The 17,678-nt window shown below is 39.6% G+C and overlaps 1 protein-coding gene across 13 annotated transcripts in view; it reads left to right on the top strand.

Moving 5' to 3' along the window:
- Positions 1 to 15,744, top strand: part of celf6 (CUGBP Elav-like family member 6) — a 144,535-nt gene extending 128,791 nt beyond the window's left edge. For 12 of the 13 annotated variants that reach the window (XM_069173719.1, XM_069173720.1, XM_069173722.1 and 9 more), the window contains one exon: positions 7,797 to 15,744. Coding sequence is in view for 1 of the 13 variants with exons in the window: in XM_069173720.1 (XP_069029821.1) it covers positions 7,797 to 7,801 (5 nt within the window). In the remaining 12 variants the exon portion in view is untranslated. Of the gene's footprint in view, positions 1 to 5,396; positions 5,468 to 7,796 lie in introns of those variants that run through there. The other variant, XM_069173710.1, reaches the window with a different exon arrangement.
- Positions 15,745 to 17,678: the final 1,934 nt, after the last annotated feature.

The following is a 17,678-nucleotide window of genomic DNA, read 5'->3' as shown; positions in this document are numbered from 1 at the left end:
TTGCACAAGCCCTCTGGAGATTTCTTGTCAAGTTGCCCTGGTCTGCAGAATTTTTTTTGGTTTCTTTTGGGGTTTGTCCAATCTAATTTGTACCTGCAGGAGGCTGCAGGGGCAAATTGATGACATCATAAATACCCAGCTGTAGATAATCACCTATCTACTGGGACTAGTGTTAGGAATAAATGCAAGTTGTTAAGATGAACATTTCTAAAACCAAACAGCAATAATTTCTCTTCTAAAATAGGTCAGCGTTAGATTTCTGTCAGTTGCTTATCAAAATCCAACTTGAAGATTGACTCATAGCGAAAATCACAAAGAAGATGCACAACAATACAGAGAAGATTTAGACTTCCGATGAGCATGACAATTAAATGCAGAATTTATTAAAGAAGACTTTGTGCTTGCAAAAATGAACAAAAAGATTCTTACTGGAGATGCACTTACTACTGCAGTAGCTTTTATTATGGCATAGAACTGCATCATCCGTTTTAAGCACTTTAAGTGGTGCTAAACTAAACACAGCCAGTATTCATATCCTGTTATTTTTTTGTTTGCCAATTTTCCCAAATAGCAAAAACATACCATGGGAATTTCGCATGATGACATTTGTTTTTGCATTATCCTATTAAGCGGACATGTCTTAATGTAACTTGAAACTCCAGCACACACAAGTGTGTATACACTGTGTGCACAATTATTAGGCAAGTTGTATTTTTGAGGATTCATTTTATTATTGAACAATTACAGTGCTCTCGGTCAATCCAAAAATGTTAATAAACCTCAAACCTGAATATTTAAGAAAGTAAAAGTGAGGTTTGGGCTTTCTTAGGAGAATATCTGTGTGCACAATTATTGGGCAACTATTAGTGTGCAGAATTATTATGCAACTAGTTGTTATGCAAAAAGTTGTTTATTTTCATCTGTTAAAGTGAGAATAATAAACAAACAACTCAAAATGCACAAATAAGCATGTCTGACATTTAAAAACAAAACAAAAATCAGGGACCAATATAGCCACCCTTCTTTTCAATAACAGTAATAAGCCGTCCATTCATGGATTCGGTCAGTTTCTTGATCTGTTGACGATCAACGTTTTGTGCAGCAACAACCACAGTCTCCCAGACACTATTCAGAGAGGTGGACTGTTTTCCTTCATCGTAAATCTCCCGTTTAAGAAGGGCCCACAAGTTCTCAATAGGGTTTAGTCATTATTCTTTCATCTTGAAGAAAGTGTCTTCTAAAAACTGGCAGTAGGTTTGGGAGTTGATTTTGAGTCCATCTTCAACCTGAAAAGGTCCAACTAGCTCATCTTTAATAATACCAGCCCACACCAGCACCCCACCTCCACCTTGCTGGCGTCTGAATCGAAGTGGAGCTCTGTGCCCGTTACTGATCCAGCCACCATCCCATCCATCTGGTCCGTCAAGAGTCACTCTCATCTCATCAGTCCATAAAACCTTTGAAAAATCAGTCTTCAGATATTTCTTGGCCCAGTCTTAACATTTCAACTTATGCGTCTTGTTCAGTGGTGGTCGGGTTTCAGCCTTCCTTACCTCAGCCATGTCTCTGAGCACTGAACACCTTGTACTTCTGGGGGCTCCAGGTAGGTTTCAATTCTGGAATATGACAGCACTGGAGGATAATGGCTTCCTGGTAGCTTCACATTTGATTCTTCTCAAATCTTTGGCAGTTAATTTGCGTCTTTTTTTCTCAACACGTTTCTTGCGACCCTGTTGACTATTTGCAACAAAGCGTTTGATGGTTCTGTGATCACGCCCCGATATCTGAGCAATTTCAAGCGTGCTGCATCCCTCTCAAATACTTTTTTTTTACAATTTTGGACTTTTCAGAGTCAGTTAAATCTCTTTTTTGGCCCATTTTGCCTGAGGAAAAGAAGCTACCTAATAATTATGCACACCTTGATATAGGGTGTTGATCTCCTTAGGCCACACCCTCCCTCATTATACAAATACACATCACCTGATATGTTTAAATCCAATAGGCATTCAAGTTTATAGAGCTTGGAGTTGGAAAATATGCATAAAAATGATGATATGGTCAAAATATTCACTTGCCCAATAATTGTGCACACAGTGTATAGTGTGTCTGTAGGCCAATGTTTCACATTTAGGATTCCACAGGCTCGCTCATTGCACAACCAACAACAGGTGTGTTCTTGTGGGGATTACACAAGTTTCAAATTTTGCTCACAAATTTGTTAAACTCTTTGCTAATATAATCCAGCTACCTGAACGATGAGGCACGCCAATATGCTTATTAAACAGCAAGATTGTTGCACAAGCGTTTACTTGGACTGGTTAGACTAAAATGCCCCTCTAACATCTGCAGTTTTAACATGCAACACAATGCGACAGATTTCACAAGTTTTGAAAGAGCATGTATTCGGCCTGGTGACTACAGTAATGTCCACCAGAGGTGTTACCTGGGAATTCAATATTCATTTCACCACCATAAGGCGTCTCGAGTGTTGTTTCTGAGAATTTGGCAGTAAATCAGACCAGCCTCAGAACCATAAACCTCGTGTAACCACAGCAGCCCATGGAGGATGCCATCCAGTGGCTTCAACTGCAAGATCATCTGATTGGCCACCACCTAGACAGCTAATGCAGGAGTCGCTTTGCAAAACTGAATAATTTTTGCACAAACTGTCAGAAACCATCTGACAATGCATAGCTCTAGCAATATGTGAAAATGTGCCAAGTACTGTTAAAAAAAAAATATTCTAAAAGACAAAACTGCCAATTTAGATAGATAGATAGATAGATAGATAGATAGATAGATAGATAGATAGATAGATAGATAGATAGATAGATAGATAGATAGATAGATAGATAGATAGATAGATAGATAGATAGATAGATAGATAGATAGATAGATAGATAGATAGATACTTTATTAATCCCACAAGGGGCATTTTTTTTCGCTACAGCAGCATTATAGGTACATTTAGAGTAGCCTTTTATTGTGACCAGTCCAAGGCACACTTGTGCAATGATCATGTTGTTTAATCAGCATCTTAATGTCCCTCATCTCTCAGGTGAATAGATTATCTTGGTAAAGGTGAAGTGCTAATACCAGTTTCAACAAATTTGAGAACAAAATTGAAGAGAAATAAACCATTTCTGTGCATAAAAACTCTTACATTTCTGATTTTAACTATAAAAAATAGAAGCAAAAGAAAAAGTGTTGCTTTTATGTTATTGTTGATTGTAATATTCATTCAACAAAAAGTAAACTGCTACATTTGTCTCATTGTCTTGTTTTGGCCTTAATTAAAATGCCTAAAGTAGCAAAAACTGTTTGACTCTAAATTAATTTTAGAAGGCACTGTATATGAACGTGAACTACACATTGCATAAGATTAGTGATATGTGCAGTTTCGATGCATAAGATAGATGTTATGTAAAATATGAATGTATCAATAAAAATATGTAATTTGCAGCTGTCTAACAACAGCAAAGTAAATCTGTACACTGGTACACTCTCAGCAAGAAAAGCAACAGAGCTCTTACAAATATAGTGTCGGGTTACCTATTTGTAGTGATACAGCAATATATCTTCCACCAGATATCTTCATTAGTCAACCGTTCCTTGTTATTACCCTTAAAAAGTCAGCGCTTTCAAGAAAACAATAAAAAGATAGTTTGCCTAAAGTAGCACTATGCCTCAATAGACTAATTTCACAGTGTCACACTTCATTCAAATAATCATCGCCCATCTGTTACGAACCGCAGCTGCCAGTGCAAAAATAATATAGATGCTTGCTCTTTTCAACTCAATTGGCTGGACTACTTTTCATTACAATAACATACGCCTGGATGATATTCTTCTGTGAATAAAAGCATGGTAATACCATTTGTTTGTTTTAGATTTGACTCTTTAAAAGCCACAGGGTGGCATTAATGGAAGGTGGTATGCAATACAAATGATAGATGCTGCCTTCATCAGTTGCCTGATAGCATTTGAATAGAGCTATGCCCAGCTAATTGAGGAGAGCCTTTCAAAGCAGACACACTGAGAAGAGAAAGGGGGTGGGGTGAATTTGATTTAGCACATCAATGACAGACAAATGGAAAATATCCTGCAACAGCACTGAATGACAGGACAGTCATTGAGATATACTCAGAAGGCCCCTAAGTAAAGACATTTCCCACAATAACATTCTGTTGCTTAATCAGGAGGGGCGTGTCAGTGAGAGTGTGAGAGTGTGAGAGAGAGTGTGAGAGAGAGAGAGAGAGAGAGAGAGAGAGAGAGAGAGAGAGAGAGAGAGAGAGAGAGAGAGAGAGTGTGTGTGTGTGTGTGTGTGTGTGTGTGTGTGTGTGTGTGTGTGTGTGTGTGTGTGTGTGTGTGTGTGTGTGTGTCTTCTCCATGTCCTTCTTTGTCTCTGGTCCAGTTTAATACATCTATGTTCCTTCTGTTATTACATCACTTCTGTTGTTGAGTTAATGGAAATTGACCAAAAATTACGACCAATCATACCACAAGAAAATACACTAGTGAAGCCCATTCTGTATTACATCTCCAGGTTTATACATTCCTAAAAATCATATTGGTTCTTATATGAACAAAGTGTATTTGAAAAAAAAAATTGCAATCTATGTGTTTGGTCGTCACTGATTTGTTTTATGCATGGGAGCAGAAAATGCATCGACTTCTTGTTCAACTGTTTCTTTTTATGAATTCTTTAAAACGACATTATTATGGTGAAAAACTTTGATGAAATTTAAAAGTTGACTTTTTTGTGTACCTTATAGGTAAAAACTTCAATATGTAGATGACTTCAGAAGCCCTTTTCTTCTCTAACACTGACAATTTTGTTTTGAAGTTGAATTAAAACCACGATCAGACAGCATTCTCCTCTGCTGGTCTCAGGAGCCCAGCTACTCTGAAATTGCGTTCTGTGTCTTAAAGATAAACTTAATGCAAAAAAGCTGAAGCACTCACTGTACGGCCACCCTCATAGCAAACAATGCAAGGCAAATCCAATTACTGTAGACAGGACAAGTTTCTGAAATATGCATTTCTGCCATAAGGGTTATCTTTGTGAATATAAAAAAACATCAATTCAACCTTTTAACCTGCAAATGTTGTCAGCCTAGGAATATTTCACAACCACACTGAGGCACAGAAAAGGCCTTTTTCTCTGCTGTGTTGAGGATTATTTGTTCTGTTATTTTAGTTTTACATGTCATTTTTTTCACTTTTATGGTAATAACCATAATAACCTAATTTTATTTGTCAGGCAGAATAAGTGAGTGTGGAACAAATATGGAAACGGTGCTTTGAATTCTGACTTAAGGAAAAAGCAAATCCCACTGTTTCTTTCCTTCTTTTGCACCCCCACCAACCTGGCAACCTGACATGGCCAATCACAGTGTGAGGTGGCCTTTCTTCGCTATAGCCACAGCCCCCCCACACACCTGTCATGGGGCCAAGTTCCCACAGCTGTAAGTTGAACCCATGGTGTCATTTTCTTTTGGATGACGTCATGTGGTGGGACTGTGACTGCGTTGCATGACGTGGCGTTGATTGATATCTCTAAACTCTATCTCTTTATATTCTGCCTCGTTTTACATATATATATATATATATACTGTATATTGTATATTGGCAGTGTGTGGAGTGCAGTAATCGATGCCTTTCTTGGCTGGTACCTGTAACTGACGTGTTCATTGGTTGGTTTATTATAACTGGAAGTGGCCTTTAACCCTTTGTGCTATTGTCACGTGTGCCCTTGATGTGATGTTTTACTTTCTCTTGTGGGGTTCATGTGTATGGATGTACTGTATTTTCTATTTCTATTTCTTCATATTTGCATCAACAGTGTTTTTCTTCCAGCCAACTGATTTTTTATTTTTATTTTTTTTAATCAAAGTCCATGTCTTTGCAAAAAGGACCTTTTTCTTCATCCGTTCGACAGCTGTTAAAGTTGAGAGATGGCCAAGATGACCCTCTGTTTGTGTAGCCAATTAAATCTCCAGTGTTCACAAAGAGCGCACAGGCAAATGTTGACACTCCACTTCTCCGTGGATTCCATCTGCACAGGGAATACTTCTCCAAGATTGTTTTGTTTGCCTAACATGAGAATCACTTCCCATTTATTTATTTATGAGGGTGCAAACCAATTACACCGTGATAGAGGAGCTCCAGGCAGCCCTACAGACCCACATGGCCAAAATCCTTCCGCCACACAGACATACTGTACACATAGATGTGAACGGTGCAAAAAACAACCCCCCCCCCAAAAAAAAAAAAAAAAAAAAAATAGAATGAAATACAAAACCTGGGATGAGTATTTGCTGCTGCCTGTTACTGGTTGTATTTTCTAGTTAGGATTATGCCACCAGATAAATTAGATCTGAAGGTTTTGTTGCATGTATGTCAGATAATTGTTGCTGGATCTATAAAAAGAGAAGGCAAACAAATTCTGAGTGAAAAAGGTCCTTTTCTTTGCAAGTGAATTTGTTGGTATCCCTCCAGGACTACGCTGATAAGAGTTAATCGTTTTCAAACGAACCTGTCCTGCCCTATCCTTTCAGAAACCCTGCAGGCATCTAGCCAGGCAAGCCGGGAGGGTTAAGGTTTTTCTGGCAGCAACTATGCCTCTAAACTAGCAGGTGTCTTTTATGGAGCCATCTACGTAGGTGGCGGTATGGAGGGGGCAGCAGGGGGTATAATACAGGGACAAAAAGCTTGTGGGGGAAAAAAATTATTATTTATTATCTGACAAAGTTAGTGGGTGAAATAGTTGTCATGTTTTCAAGGAAGTTGTTTACTTGGAAATAAAAAGGAACAATTTTGAAGCCACCGTGTGTCTGTGATACATGTATAGGGAGAATTGCTCGTACCTTAGAAAAGAGGGCATTTGTAATCGGGACTGTTAGTGCTTTATGTCACTAATGGCTGGGCTCATTTTGGCACACGAGAAATAAATTTGAATCTCCGCTCCCCCGTCTAAAAAGCAGCTCTATTATGAAATGGTAACAAGCTCATTTACAGGAATGGAAAGGTAGAACAAAGAGCGTCTGGGCGCGTGTTCCTGTCACAAAGTCAGACCCTTTCATGTTCTCTCCCAGAGAGTGATTTGCTGTGATTTCGTAGCCTTTCTTCACCCACATCATAGCTCACAACATATTAAGGATGATAGACTGGAAACCAGATCTTTTGTATCCAAAAGCTCACATTTAGCAACAGTGCAGCATATCAAGTCACCACAAAAGGCAGGGGAGATGCTAGGTTGGTTTTTCATGGGAACCCAATTAGAGACCATTTCTTTTTTCATATTGGTCAACCGTCAGTTTCTCCATCATCCTAATTATTACACTATTTTAACACTCGCACATACATGTGTCTTGTTTTCTTCATGTTTCCCTCTTGTTCTTCTGGAATATGTTTGTAATGAATTAGCAAAAAGATGAATGACAGCACGATCTCAGGCCATCTTTTTTTTTTCATGCAGGGAGATGTAGTCAGTTTAAATTAGGCCTTCCTTGGATTAGTGCTGTCACAGTGTAGATGTCTGTTCCATATGGTTAAAACACAAATCTCCAACCCCACCTCTAGCCCACTTATTTCTGGTTGTGATTGACACACTCCTTGTTGTTTTTTTTTCTTCTCTCTCTCTCTCTTCCCCGTCTGTTTCTCATGCTGTTGGCTGTGCCTGTCAGTCTGTGTGATAACCAGGAGCCAGCAACCCTGAGCATGTTTGCCACAGCCTCACTGAATCCACTCTCCTTATTCTCCCCTCTCTCTTTCTCCCTCTCTCTCTGTCACAGGATGAAGGGCCACAACACCTTATTTCCACAAGTGCAGTAAAAGTACAAAGACTTCTTGCTCTGCTACATATCATGAAGGAAGGGTGGTCCCTTGATCCTCCTGGAAAGCCGCTGAAAGATTGGGTGACTGAGAGAAGGATCCCAGAGTTTTTTGTTTTTTTTTATTATATTTTACTTTTTCTTTCTTCGCAAATGCCTCTTTTTTCCCTGTTTTGCTTTGGCGTCTGTGGAAGAAGATTTTTTGCAGAGACCCAACTTTTTGCTGCTGTTTTTTAGACATGATGGGAAGAAAAAAAAAACCTTTATAGACTCATTATGCTCAAAGCATGCATACTGACACACGATATAGATAAACACACATAAACACACAAAGCAAACCAAACATACACATTTAATGAAGTTACACTTCAAAAAAGAAAAAGAAAAAAAAAATACTTTGTACATGTATAAATACGTGCAAATGCCAACACAAGTACTGAAGCAAACTCATGCGTGTGCGCTCACACATACAAATACACACAAACACACACACCAGCCTGCTGCCATTTTGGTTTTTGTGCCTACACAGGTGTTGTGCTCTGTGACAGGGCAAGCTCTGGATCAAAGAAGAAAACAAGAAGAGGAGAGAAGTGGAGAATCCAGGATAATTTACATGCATCATTCCTTAGGAAATAGGGACCAAAGGACTAAACGCTTTTTAAAAGAATATAAATATATAAATATATAAATATATATTTAAAAACTCATACCTTGTAGCTGCAAGTATTACAATTTACTCGTAGTAAAAAAAAAAAAAAAAAAATCATTAAATCAATATCCAGTGGCCTACTGTAAATTCGAATTAAAGAAAATGGAAATAATCTATAAAAAAAAAAAAAAAAAAAAAAGACATGGAATCGTAGTATAGGGGCTGATCTTTTGCTCTGGATGCTGATTTAGCACCAGGTTGTAGAATAGTAAAGTAGACTAGAAAAAAAAAAGTAGATTTGCTAACTTTTGCTGTGGTTTAAAAAAAAAAAATACTTGAAGTTGTTATGAAAAGGGGACAAAAGAGTGGGGGAGAGAAAAACATTTATCTGCCCCCGCAACAAGTCTCTTTCTCTTGGATGTTAAGGTATCAGCCACTGGATATCTCGCCCCATCATGATGTATAAGTCACCGCACTCTCTGACAGCTATGAACAGACTGTTCTGGAAGAAAAAAAAAAAGAATGACAAGACAAAAAAAAAAAGACTGAACTAACTGATGTCTGTGCTGGACAGGGTGCGGATGTTTAAGGCTTCTCGCTAGCCTTCGTGTTAAAGCGACAATCCACTGTAAAAACCAAGTAAAACGGACATGGGGTGTCTTCTGTTTTGTTTTGTTTTTCTTCACCTTTTGTATTGCGACATGAAGTGTGAATTATGAAGCCACAATTTGTTTAAAGGAGACGGTTAACACAGAGATGGACAAATGGACGTCATGAGGAGGGAGGAGGAGTAAGAGGACAGCTACTGAAACTGCCAGCAGGATGAACTTGTGGTGTCGGAATTCCTTCAAAAAAAACAAAAAGAAAAACAACAATATGCCTGTCGTAAACAACCAGGACTTCTATGAGCGACATGCCAAGGATACGTGTGTCCACTGGAGCTGCTGCAAAACTCTGACATAAATTTCATCTCTGTTCTCCTGGCAGATAAAAACCAACATTTCTCTGAGGACAAATTCAATTTATTGCATTGATGGCAAAGGAGAGCAGGCTTTTGAAGCTCATTTAGCTCTGTCAAATTTAAAGTACATTCCACTGTCACTATGTTCCCGGACCTGTTTTCTTCATATTCTATACATAGAACCAATACAAGAAAAAAAAAAGTTACTGGTTAAGCAGGCTACATCTAAATGAATTGAAAGAGCTCTTATCCATCATTCGGCTCGCTTGTAGCTTCACTGATGCTGACGCCAGGCAAGACAGAGTAAAGCACTCCAGTACTGTCATGTCTTGATTTAGAGTCCTGTAGCTTTTACTTTGACTGTTTTAGAGCTCTGGAAGGAGCCCCCTCTCTAAAACCAGATCAATATGTTTGGAGTGAGTCTGGAGGGAGGAGCGAGGCTGTTTCAGTCACTATGAGCACTTCCCAATTTTCTCTGCCGAACACCAGCTCACATCCGTACACCAGCCCTCTGAGCACTGACAGCTGGCAGTAAGAGGAAAGGCTCGGCAAGAAGGAGGGAGAGAGTGGGGAGAGCAGAGGAAGTCAACAACTCATCCCATTGAGATCCTTTAAACTGATGCTTCTCGCTTGGTGCCCAATGATTTAACTGGTAAAATTAGAAGCTGTAATCAAGCTCGAACGTTATAGATCTGCGCTATAGGCTTCCTATAGGATTAAAGGGTTAATTAGGACGGAAGTTTAATACTTCAGGCACCAGCCCAGCCCGCTCATGTTTACTCCTGAGACTCTTCTTCTTCTTCTTCTTCTTGCCGTTATCCCCCTCTTTCTTTAATAGAAAAGCATACCAGAACTATTCTGAATCACTGAAGGATAAAACGTGCCAGCAGATTCCAGAGTTTTTGATGTACTGCCTTTGTCATGTAAATAAGCTGAAGGTCCTGATTTCAGTCCTCGATATCAGCATGCCATGCACCGCCTCTCCTAAGAGTGGCCATGCCTTTCCAAACCACAGCACAACTGTTCAGCAGCTCTCTCCCCTTGGAACAGCATTTTCGAACCTGGCTAATGTCTGTGCTCACTACCCTTCAATTATCTCTTGCACCATATTAGACATGCTATTTCACCTTTCCCTCTAATCACACTGTAATCACCAGCCTCTATACATTAGCAGCAACCAAGTGAAAAATCACCGGGATAATCACTTGGACCAAATGACGGTAGAGATGGTCCCCTGCATGCACATGGATGACAGAAGGAAGATTAGAGAGAATTATGTTTGCGCCTACTCCCTGGCAAGGCTGCTGACAGCTGACCTGGCACCAATAATACAGCCGAATTTACCCAAAGCGGCAATGGAGAATGTGGAATAAAACCTTCCATACCAGAGTGAGGTGTTCAAACTGCAGAGTGGATTGACATTACCAAAACTGAAGGGTGGAAAGAAAAATGGAATTTGTTTTTTTTTTTCTTTACCAGAAATGTTGCAAAATTGTTGTTTAAAACTGGGTCAAATTTTGTGGGAAATGCTCAATTGTGTTGAAGCAGCTGCTGTGAGGCCTGTGTTATTGTGATTCTCGTGATTATTGTGACAGCGAAATTGTATCTCAGCAGTGAACTACCACTTTCTACAAAATATCTTGCTCACACTTTTCTTGCTCGTATCCCTGCTGGGACACCTGCAAAGCACAGCACTGCTCAACACTAGAAGAGTATTTGTGAAGCACAGTAGCTCTTCAAATTCAAAATGGCGCCAATCAAATGTCTGCCTGTTTTTTTTTTTTCAGCTGCCTTTACATACACTTTAAGGTAGAACCCCAGCCCTCCTTCCTCTGTCCTCGATTTGACATATGGTGGAAATGCAGGAAGCTTCATGAATTAATGTGAAGTAGGTCACAACAGAGCCATGTTCTGCAAACCGCTTGTACTCATCGTTTATGTAAAGATGGGCTAATCAATGGGAAAGCTAATGTTCCGTGCGCAATGAAATTTCCTGTGCTTGTCTTGGCCGTCTCTGGTACACATTCAGCAACATGAACCTCGCATGCCCGCTCCGCTGAACTTCTCTGTCTTATAGCAGACGCTGTACTAGTTCCCTCTACTAATGGCAGGTTGAGTCCCCAGTGAGCCAAAACCCAGCCTCGCCCAGTATCCTGCTGTCTGCTTGGCTGACAGTGCAGCGTTCATGTAGCATCTCCGCTATGCCAGGCTAAATTAGGCAATGTGAAATCAGTACTTCAACACTTTTAACAAGGGTGCTCCCATTACTTTAACACCCCAGGAGGATGTTGCTGAAGTGGCGTGCATAAAAAGCATAAATATAGCTGTGAAAAATTCACAGAAACTACGAAAACTAGAGAAAAGTTTGTTTTTAGATCTTCTCATTATCCATTTTTTTTTTTTTTTCTAAGAGTCTCTGCCTGCTTTGCCCTGAGCTTCAGTCTGGTCTGGTTTTCAGTCCAGGCTATGTTTCACCTCTAAGAGCACTGACAAATGTCAACCCAGCAGGCGCTCACCAAGCTGTTGCCAAACTCCGATTTGATATTCGCCCTCAAATTTACTGAGAGAATGTAACTTGGCATTTTAGCCTGGAGGAATTAGTATAAATCTAATTAATTGTGAGAATAGAATACTTAGCATACCGGGCACAAAATTATGAGGAGATGTCAAAAATTATATTAAGCCCCTTGTAGCGGCGTTCTGTCAGATTTATGAAAAATGACACAGAAACTGTCTTTCTGACGCGAATGAGAGGAGATGTGTCCATTTTCAAAGAAAAACATTCCCTGAAAAAAAAAACCAACTACACTCTGTCGCAGTAGAAAAAACAAAGCGCTCGCGTGTTTACCGCAGCTATCCATTTTACACCTGCTGCCCTCATGACGTCATTAAATCTCAAATTTAAAGGGAGTGTCAATTGTTAACATTAAATGGACATGAACTTTTCTTTCAATAATTATTTCTTTCAATAATTATTTTCTGCACAATGAGCATGAATCAGAAATTAAATGATTAATATTCCTTAAATTTAAATTAACTCATATTAAACAATTGTGGCTCTTACACCCATAAAGCATAATGCTTCTCATCTGTGAGGCCATACTTTATGGCCTTTATTCAGCACCTCGGTGGTGAACTGAGAGGCATACTTAGGTATAGTCTGTTCTTTTTCAATGAGCATTGACAGCATTTGCTTCTCAGCCAGTGATGCATGTACCCACTCAAAATTGGGAGGGTGTATACACCCATTTCCTCAGTTGCCACTACACTAGTGCTCATATGCTCCAGTCTTCTCGAAGAGCATGTATCCTTAGAGGGTCCCAGCCAATGGCAGGACAGAGCCGAGGACTGCTAGAGCATGAATCTCCAACCCCCTGGGTGCATAACACTCACCCTAAAATAGCAGTGATTGTCAAGGAAAGGAAGTGAAATGTAATTGACTGAAAGTGGAGAGATAATTAAAGGAACCTGTTGGACAGGAGGGAAGAAATTAATGCCTCTCATTTAATAGCTGCTTTGGGAGAGAGCTTTTCCGTCATCTCACTTTAGCAGAAAAAAAGGGTTTTGCTGTGGAAATGGGATTTTGTATAGAAAAAGGTGGAAATAGTGGAAATAGGCACTGGGTGGTGGGGGTGCTGTGTGCTAAACTGAAACTCCACAAAATCACTCCCAATACTCAGGGCATCAGGCACGATGATGTCATGATTAGTGGAGAGGTTCAGAGCCTTGCCTTACCCCTGATCCTGAAGGAGGCTGAGCAGATAAGTATGAGGAGAGTGCCGAGCCAGCAGAAGGGCTGATGAACCACCTAAATCGTGCTTTGGATTTATAGTATCATCATCCAATTCCAAGAGTAACAAAGAAACAAAAAACAAAAGACGCCATTGTCCACCAAACAATGCACGGTGAATCGCTGGAGGTGTGCGAACGTTTAACAACCCGGCTGAGAGTAACGAAGACAAAGACTTTTTTTTATTCCTTAATGTAAATAGCCTATAAAATACAAAAACAGAGGAAGGTTGTATAGTAACTTGTGGTGAGAAGCCCAACTCTGTGGGACAATGATGTCACTATAAAATGTATCCACAGCAGTGCAGGGATTTAGGAGAGTTTTAGTCCTTTTAAGCCCCTTAGGTTTGGGCTGTGAACATGCATCCTACAACTCTAAGTGTCGGACCAAGGCTTAGAGAGTATTTGACTTAGTGTCAAACCTAAGCCACGGCCCCGAAGTGATCCGTTAATTAAGATTCTGTGTACACCGACATGTCATGATTTTTCTGACAGAAGAAAGATCGCCTGTGCGGTAATTGGATTAGTGCAATTGGGGCTGATGAACAGATATGACAGTGACAGTGGAGTTCATCCATCTGCATGCTTTCCGCTTGACAGTGAGAAGAAAAGAAAAAAAAAAAAGAAAAAAGAAAGAAAGCATCAGTCACCACCATACCTTTTTTTTATTTTTTTATTTTTTTACTTGTTGGAAGTACAAGTTTAGGCTTTACAGCATTTTAAAAAGAAGCTAGTTTTACTAAATCAAACTCCAGGTAACGGTTTGTTCGACATGTACATAAACAATTTTGGAATCAAACATTTAATACACACGGTTGAAACAACACGGTTAGGCTGAGTTTGGAGGAAGGGGACAAACTAGACAGCAATTATTGTAGATCCCGGCAGAACCCCCCTGCCTGCTTGACCCAATCTGCCACTGCTCTTCTGACCACACAGCTGCATTACACCTGTACATACAATATAGCTTATTTTTCAATTCTGTTGAAAATTCTTTATAGGGCGTACAATAGATCATGTTCAAACATAAAAAATAAAAATAAAAAAGTTAAAAGAATAGTTAATATATTTCAGTGAAACTAAGAAAAGGAACCTATGAAAGACTTTATCAAAAGCAAAAGATAAAATGATTTTATTTCTTGTATAGTGAAGCACTGATGTTCAGAAATGGGATTTTATATTCATGTTGGTAAATGGTTCTTTATTTTCTCTCTTTTGTTTTGTTATTATTGACTGAAGCTGGGATAGACCCATTGTCATGAGGTTTATTCGGATATGCTTTGATCATCTTTTCTTTCTTTTTTTTTTCTTTTTTTTTTGGGCTGCACAATCCCTGTGTGAAATCCCTCGTGGATGGGCAAGTTCAAAGAGATATTTGCTCACTGAAAGCTCTTAAATCAATACAAGAATTAACAAACTGCACTGTAAAAAGGATGATAGATGGTACTGGTCATGTGGATTCAGAAAGATGAGTCCATTGCACAACTGAGTTCAACTGGATCAGAATTGCATGTTAAAAAATAATCTTATTTGAGGCCTTTTGTTGTTTTGAGAAATAAAAATGAAAAAAAAAAAAAGACAAAAAATATCTAACTTTGCCATCAGAATGGTTTTGGGACCTATGCTATCATATTTTATTGTCTTTATGGTTGATTTCCTGTAATGCTCTTTATGTCTTTCCTGTTTTGCTGGTTTATGTTTCTTGAAGGGTTAATGGTAATCATTGACATATCTTTGATTTTCATCTCTGTTCCTGTCAATGGAATGTTTCTTCCACAGTGTGTTATCAAATGTGACTCCATACACTGAAGACATTGTGCCAACAATAGGTAGCGCCACATTGCTTTACTCCAGTCAGGTTGGTTTGAAACGTGAGGAGGGAATTCTGCCTTAAACCCAGCCTGTTCTCTCTGACAGTACTACCTGTGAACAGTGGTCGGACACACTGTATTCTGGGGATGCCAAATGCTCTTTTAAAACAAATACTTTGCCAGTGTCAGTTTTGCCTCAAGCCCATTCTGACACGTATAAGGATGTGGTCATCCACCTCCATTTCCATTGGTTACAAGGACCAAAATGTAAACAAACTCAGCTAACTGAGCAGTTTGCTTCAATCAAGCATCCAATGAGAGCCTTTAAAGAGTTCACATTTTGTCATAGATCATTTTGCACCATGAATCTTTGGATCATGAATCATTACATTCCCAGCTTCACAATCTAATTTCACCGTCGTCATCTGTTGTCATGCAAAATTTATTTATCATAATATATTTAGGTATTCAGATTCAGAATGAATGAAATCCTCATCTCTTTTATTATTTGACTTGAACAAACTGAGTTACTGTTTTTTTTTTCTTTTTGTTTGAAACGGAGATGTAATTTGAATTAGCGTTGGCTCGGGTCCGTTTCTCTGATTCGGGATGATATCTCCCATAGTGCTCCTGAACTCTGTAGTTCTCTAGTTCATTATATTCTGCTTAGACTAAAATAAAGCACAGTCCTGTAGAAGATTGAGACTGCTTTGTCCTTTTTATCTATTCACACAGGCTGATTAAATAATTCCTAAAGGTGTGACTCTATCAGGGCGTGCATGCATGACCTCTTGCAAAGATGTGAAGTGTTCGCTGTCCTCTTGTCACTTGGATTGTGGAGAGAATGTATTTAGGACATGTCATTGTATTAATTGAGCTAACAGCGCTAACCATATCCGAATACCAAATTAGATGAGACGGTTAGTAGAAAATCGTTTAAAAAGGGCGAATAATGCATAATAAATGGAAGGGAGATTGGAAGAAGGAGGGGAATAAATTGTGAATTGATTAAAGGGAAATGGATATTCAGCTCTCTTCTTTGTGGAGATGTTACAGTAGAAACAAAATCAGGTGCCATTGGTGCTGCTGGTTATCGTCTGTGAATAACAAGTGGGAGGTCGATCGATTAATCAGAGGTTTTCCTCATGCTGCGTCTTATTGACAGAGACTTTATAGCTAGCAGGATCAGGTCACATTGAAGCCTATGGCCAGTGTCCATTTTATGACCCGGAGCCTCCTCCTCCCTCATTAACCCTCAAAGTCAACCAGCAGCCACCAGATGCCTCAAAACCGTCACTGGTGGACGGAAAGTACCATGCAACATTTTATCCCACAACTAATTTGAACCCCCTGTGGACAATGAGGGAGATATTTCAACTTGTTTCTTTGCAGATCAACCTGGTTCTACAATTTCCAGCTGTCACAACTGTCCATCACAGCCGGAGGAAAACATCAAAACCCTGCGACAGTAATTGTTCCCAGAATAGAGCACGACACCCCAGGGTACATCAATGACCAAACCATCCCAAGACACCGAACATCATTTCTTGTTTATGGGCCTCTGGCGCGTCTGTGTAGTAGCATTGGTGTGGGAACAGATTTATGGTTGCTAAATTTGCAGGTGATAAAAAGGCAAAGAGTGTCCAGTTGGGGCACTAACTCTTGGCTATTCACATGTTGACTCCAGTGCCGAGTCTCAGGGGACCCTCTCTCATTGTGCGGCAGACACTCCATGATTCCACATGACAAACTGGATTGTTCCTCGAGTGAGTCCTGCTGAATTATTTTGGTCCTTTCGATTGCATCTCCTACCCCTGAGATTTTCCTCTACTGTTGCCTTTGAGCCATAAGCCTCGACAGCCACCGTTGTCGATACTCAATCTGTTCTGTAACCCCTAAAGCTGATGAAATGTGCTAACAGGGGTTTGTTTGTTTGTCTCCAGGAGGGGGGCCAAGGGAAAGAAAATGGAACAACAAGACTCTTTTGACAGTTCCATTTTTTCCAATGTTTTGGAGTGAGGGATAATCATGAACTATGGATTGGATAGGGGAAAGTTATTACATTTTGTTGTCTTTATCCTTGTTTGAGTTGTAAGGAAAAAAAAGGTCAGATTGTTCCAAACATGGTTCTTTGCAGTTCCAGGGTTTATCCTCAATTCTGACTCCCCGACTCGCTCAGTGTGGGAAAAGAAAGAAATCGTTTTTTGTTCTTCCTCTCAGGCTTGTATCCCTCTAAATCTTCAGTGTAAATTTGACCAGCACAAAACCTCCTCGTGTCTGGCCGGAGTGTTTCTTGTGTGTATTTACTTTATTGGTGACGCTGATTGAGATAGGGTGGTCTTATGAAGCTCAAATATTGGAGCTGACTACACAGACGCACATAAGAAAAAAAAAATAAGCTGGTGTTAAAAAGATCAGCCTCGATCCTTCTAGTGTCTTCAAGCAAGTGCTGGGTTTTAGTATCACAAAATACACATCAACAAATGCACTTTATGTGTGAAAGGGTGGTGCCGTCCTGACTACAACAAAAAGCATGCCCTGTTTTGGATTTTTCAAGTATGACAAAAAAGCTTGTCAAAACTGTACAATAAATTACATTTGGCAGCTAAAGATGAGGGGGGGGGGGGGGGGAA

This window comes from Embiotoca jacksoni, unplaced genomic scaffold (genome assembly GCF_022577435.1).
Source record: "Embiotoca jacksoni isolate LCO1_2020_lvr unplaced genomic scaffold, fEmbJac1.0.p SCAF_6, whole genome shotgun sequence".
In the NCBI taxonomy this organism is placed as follows: Eukaryota; Metazoa; Chordata; class Actinopteri; family Embiotocidae; genus Embiotoca; species Embiotoca jacksoni.
This window is presented reverse-complemented; position numbering and strand designations above follow the sequence as displayed.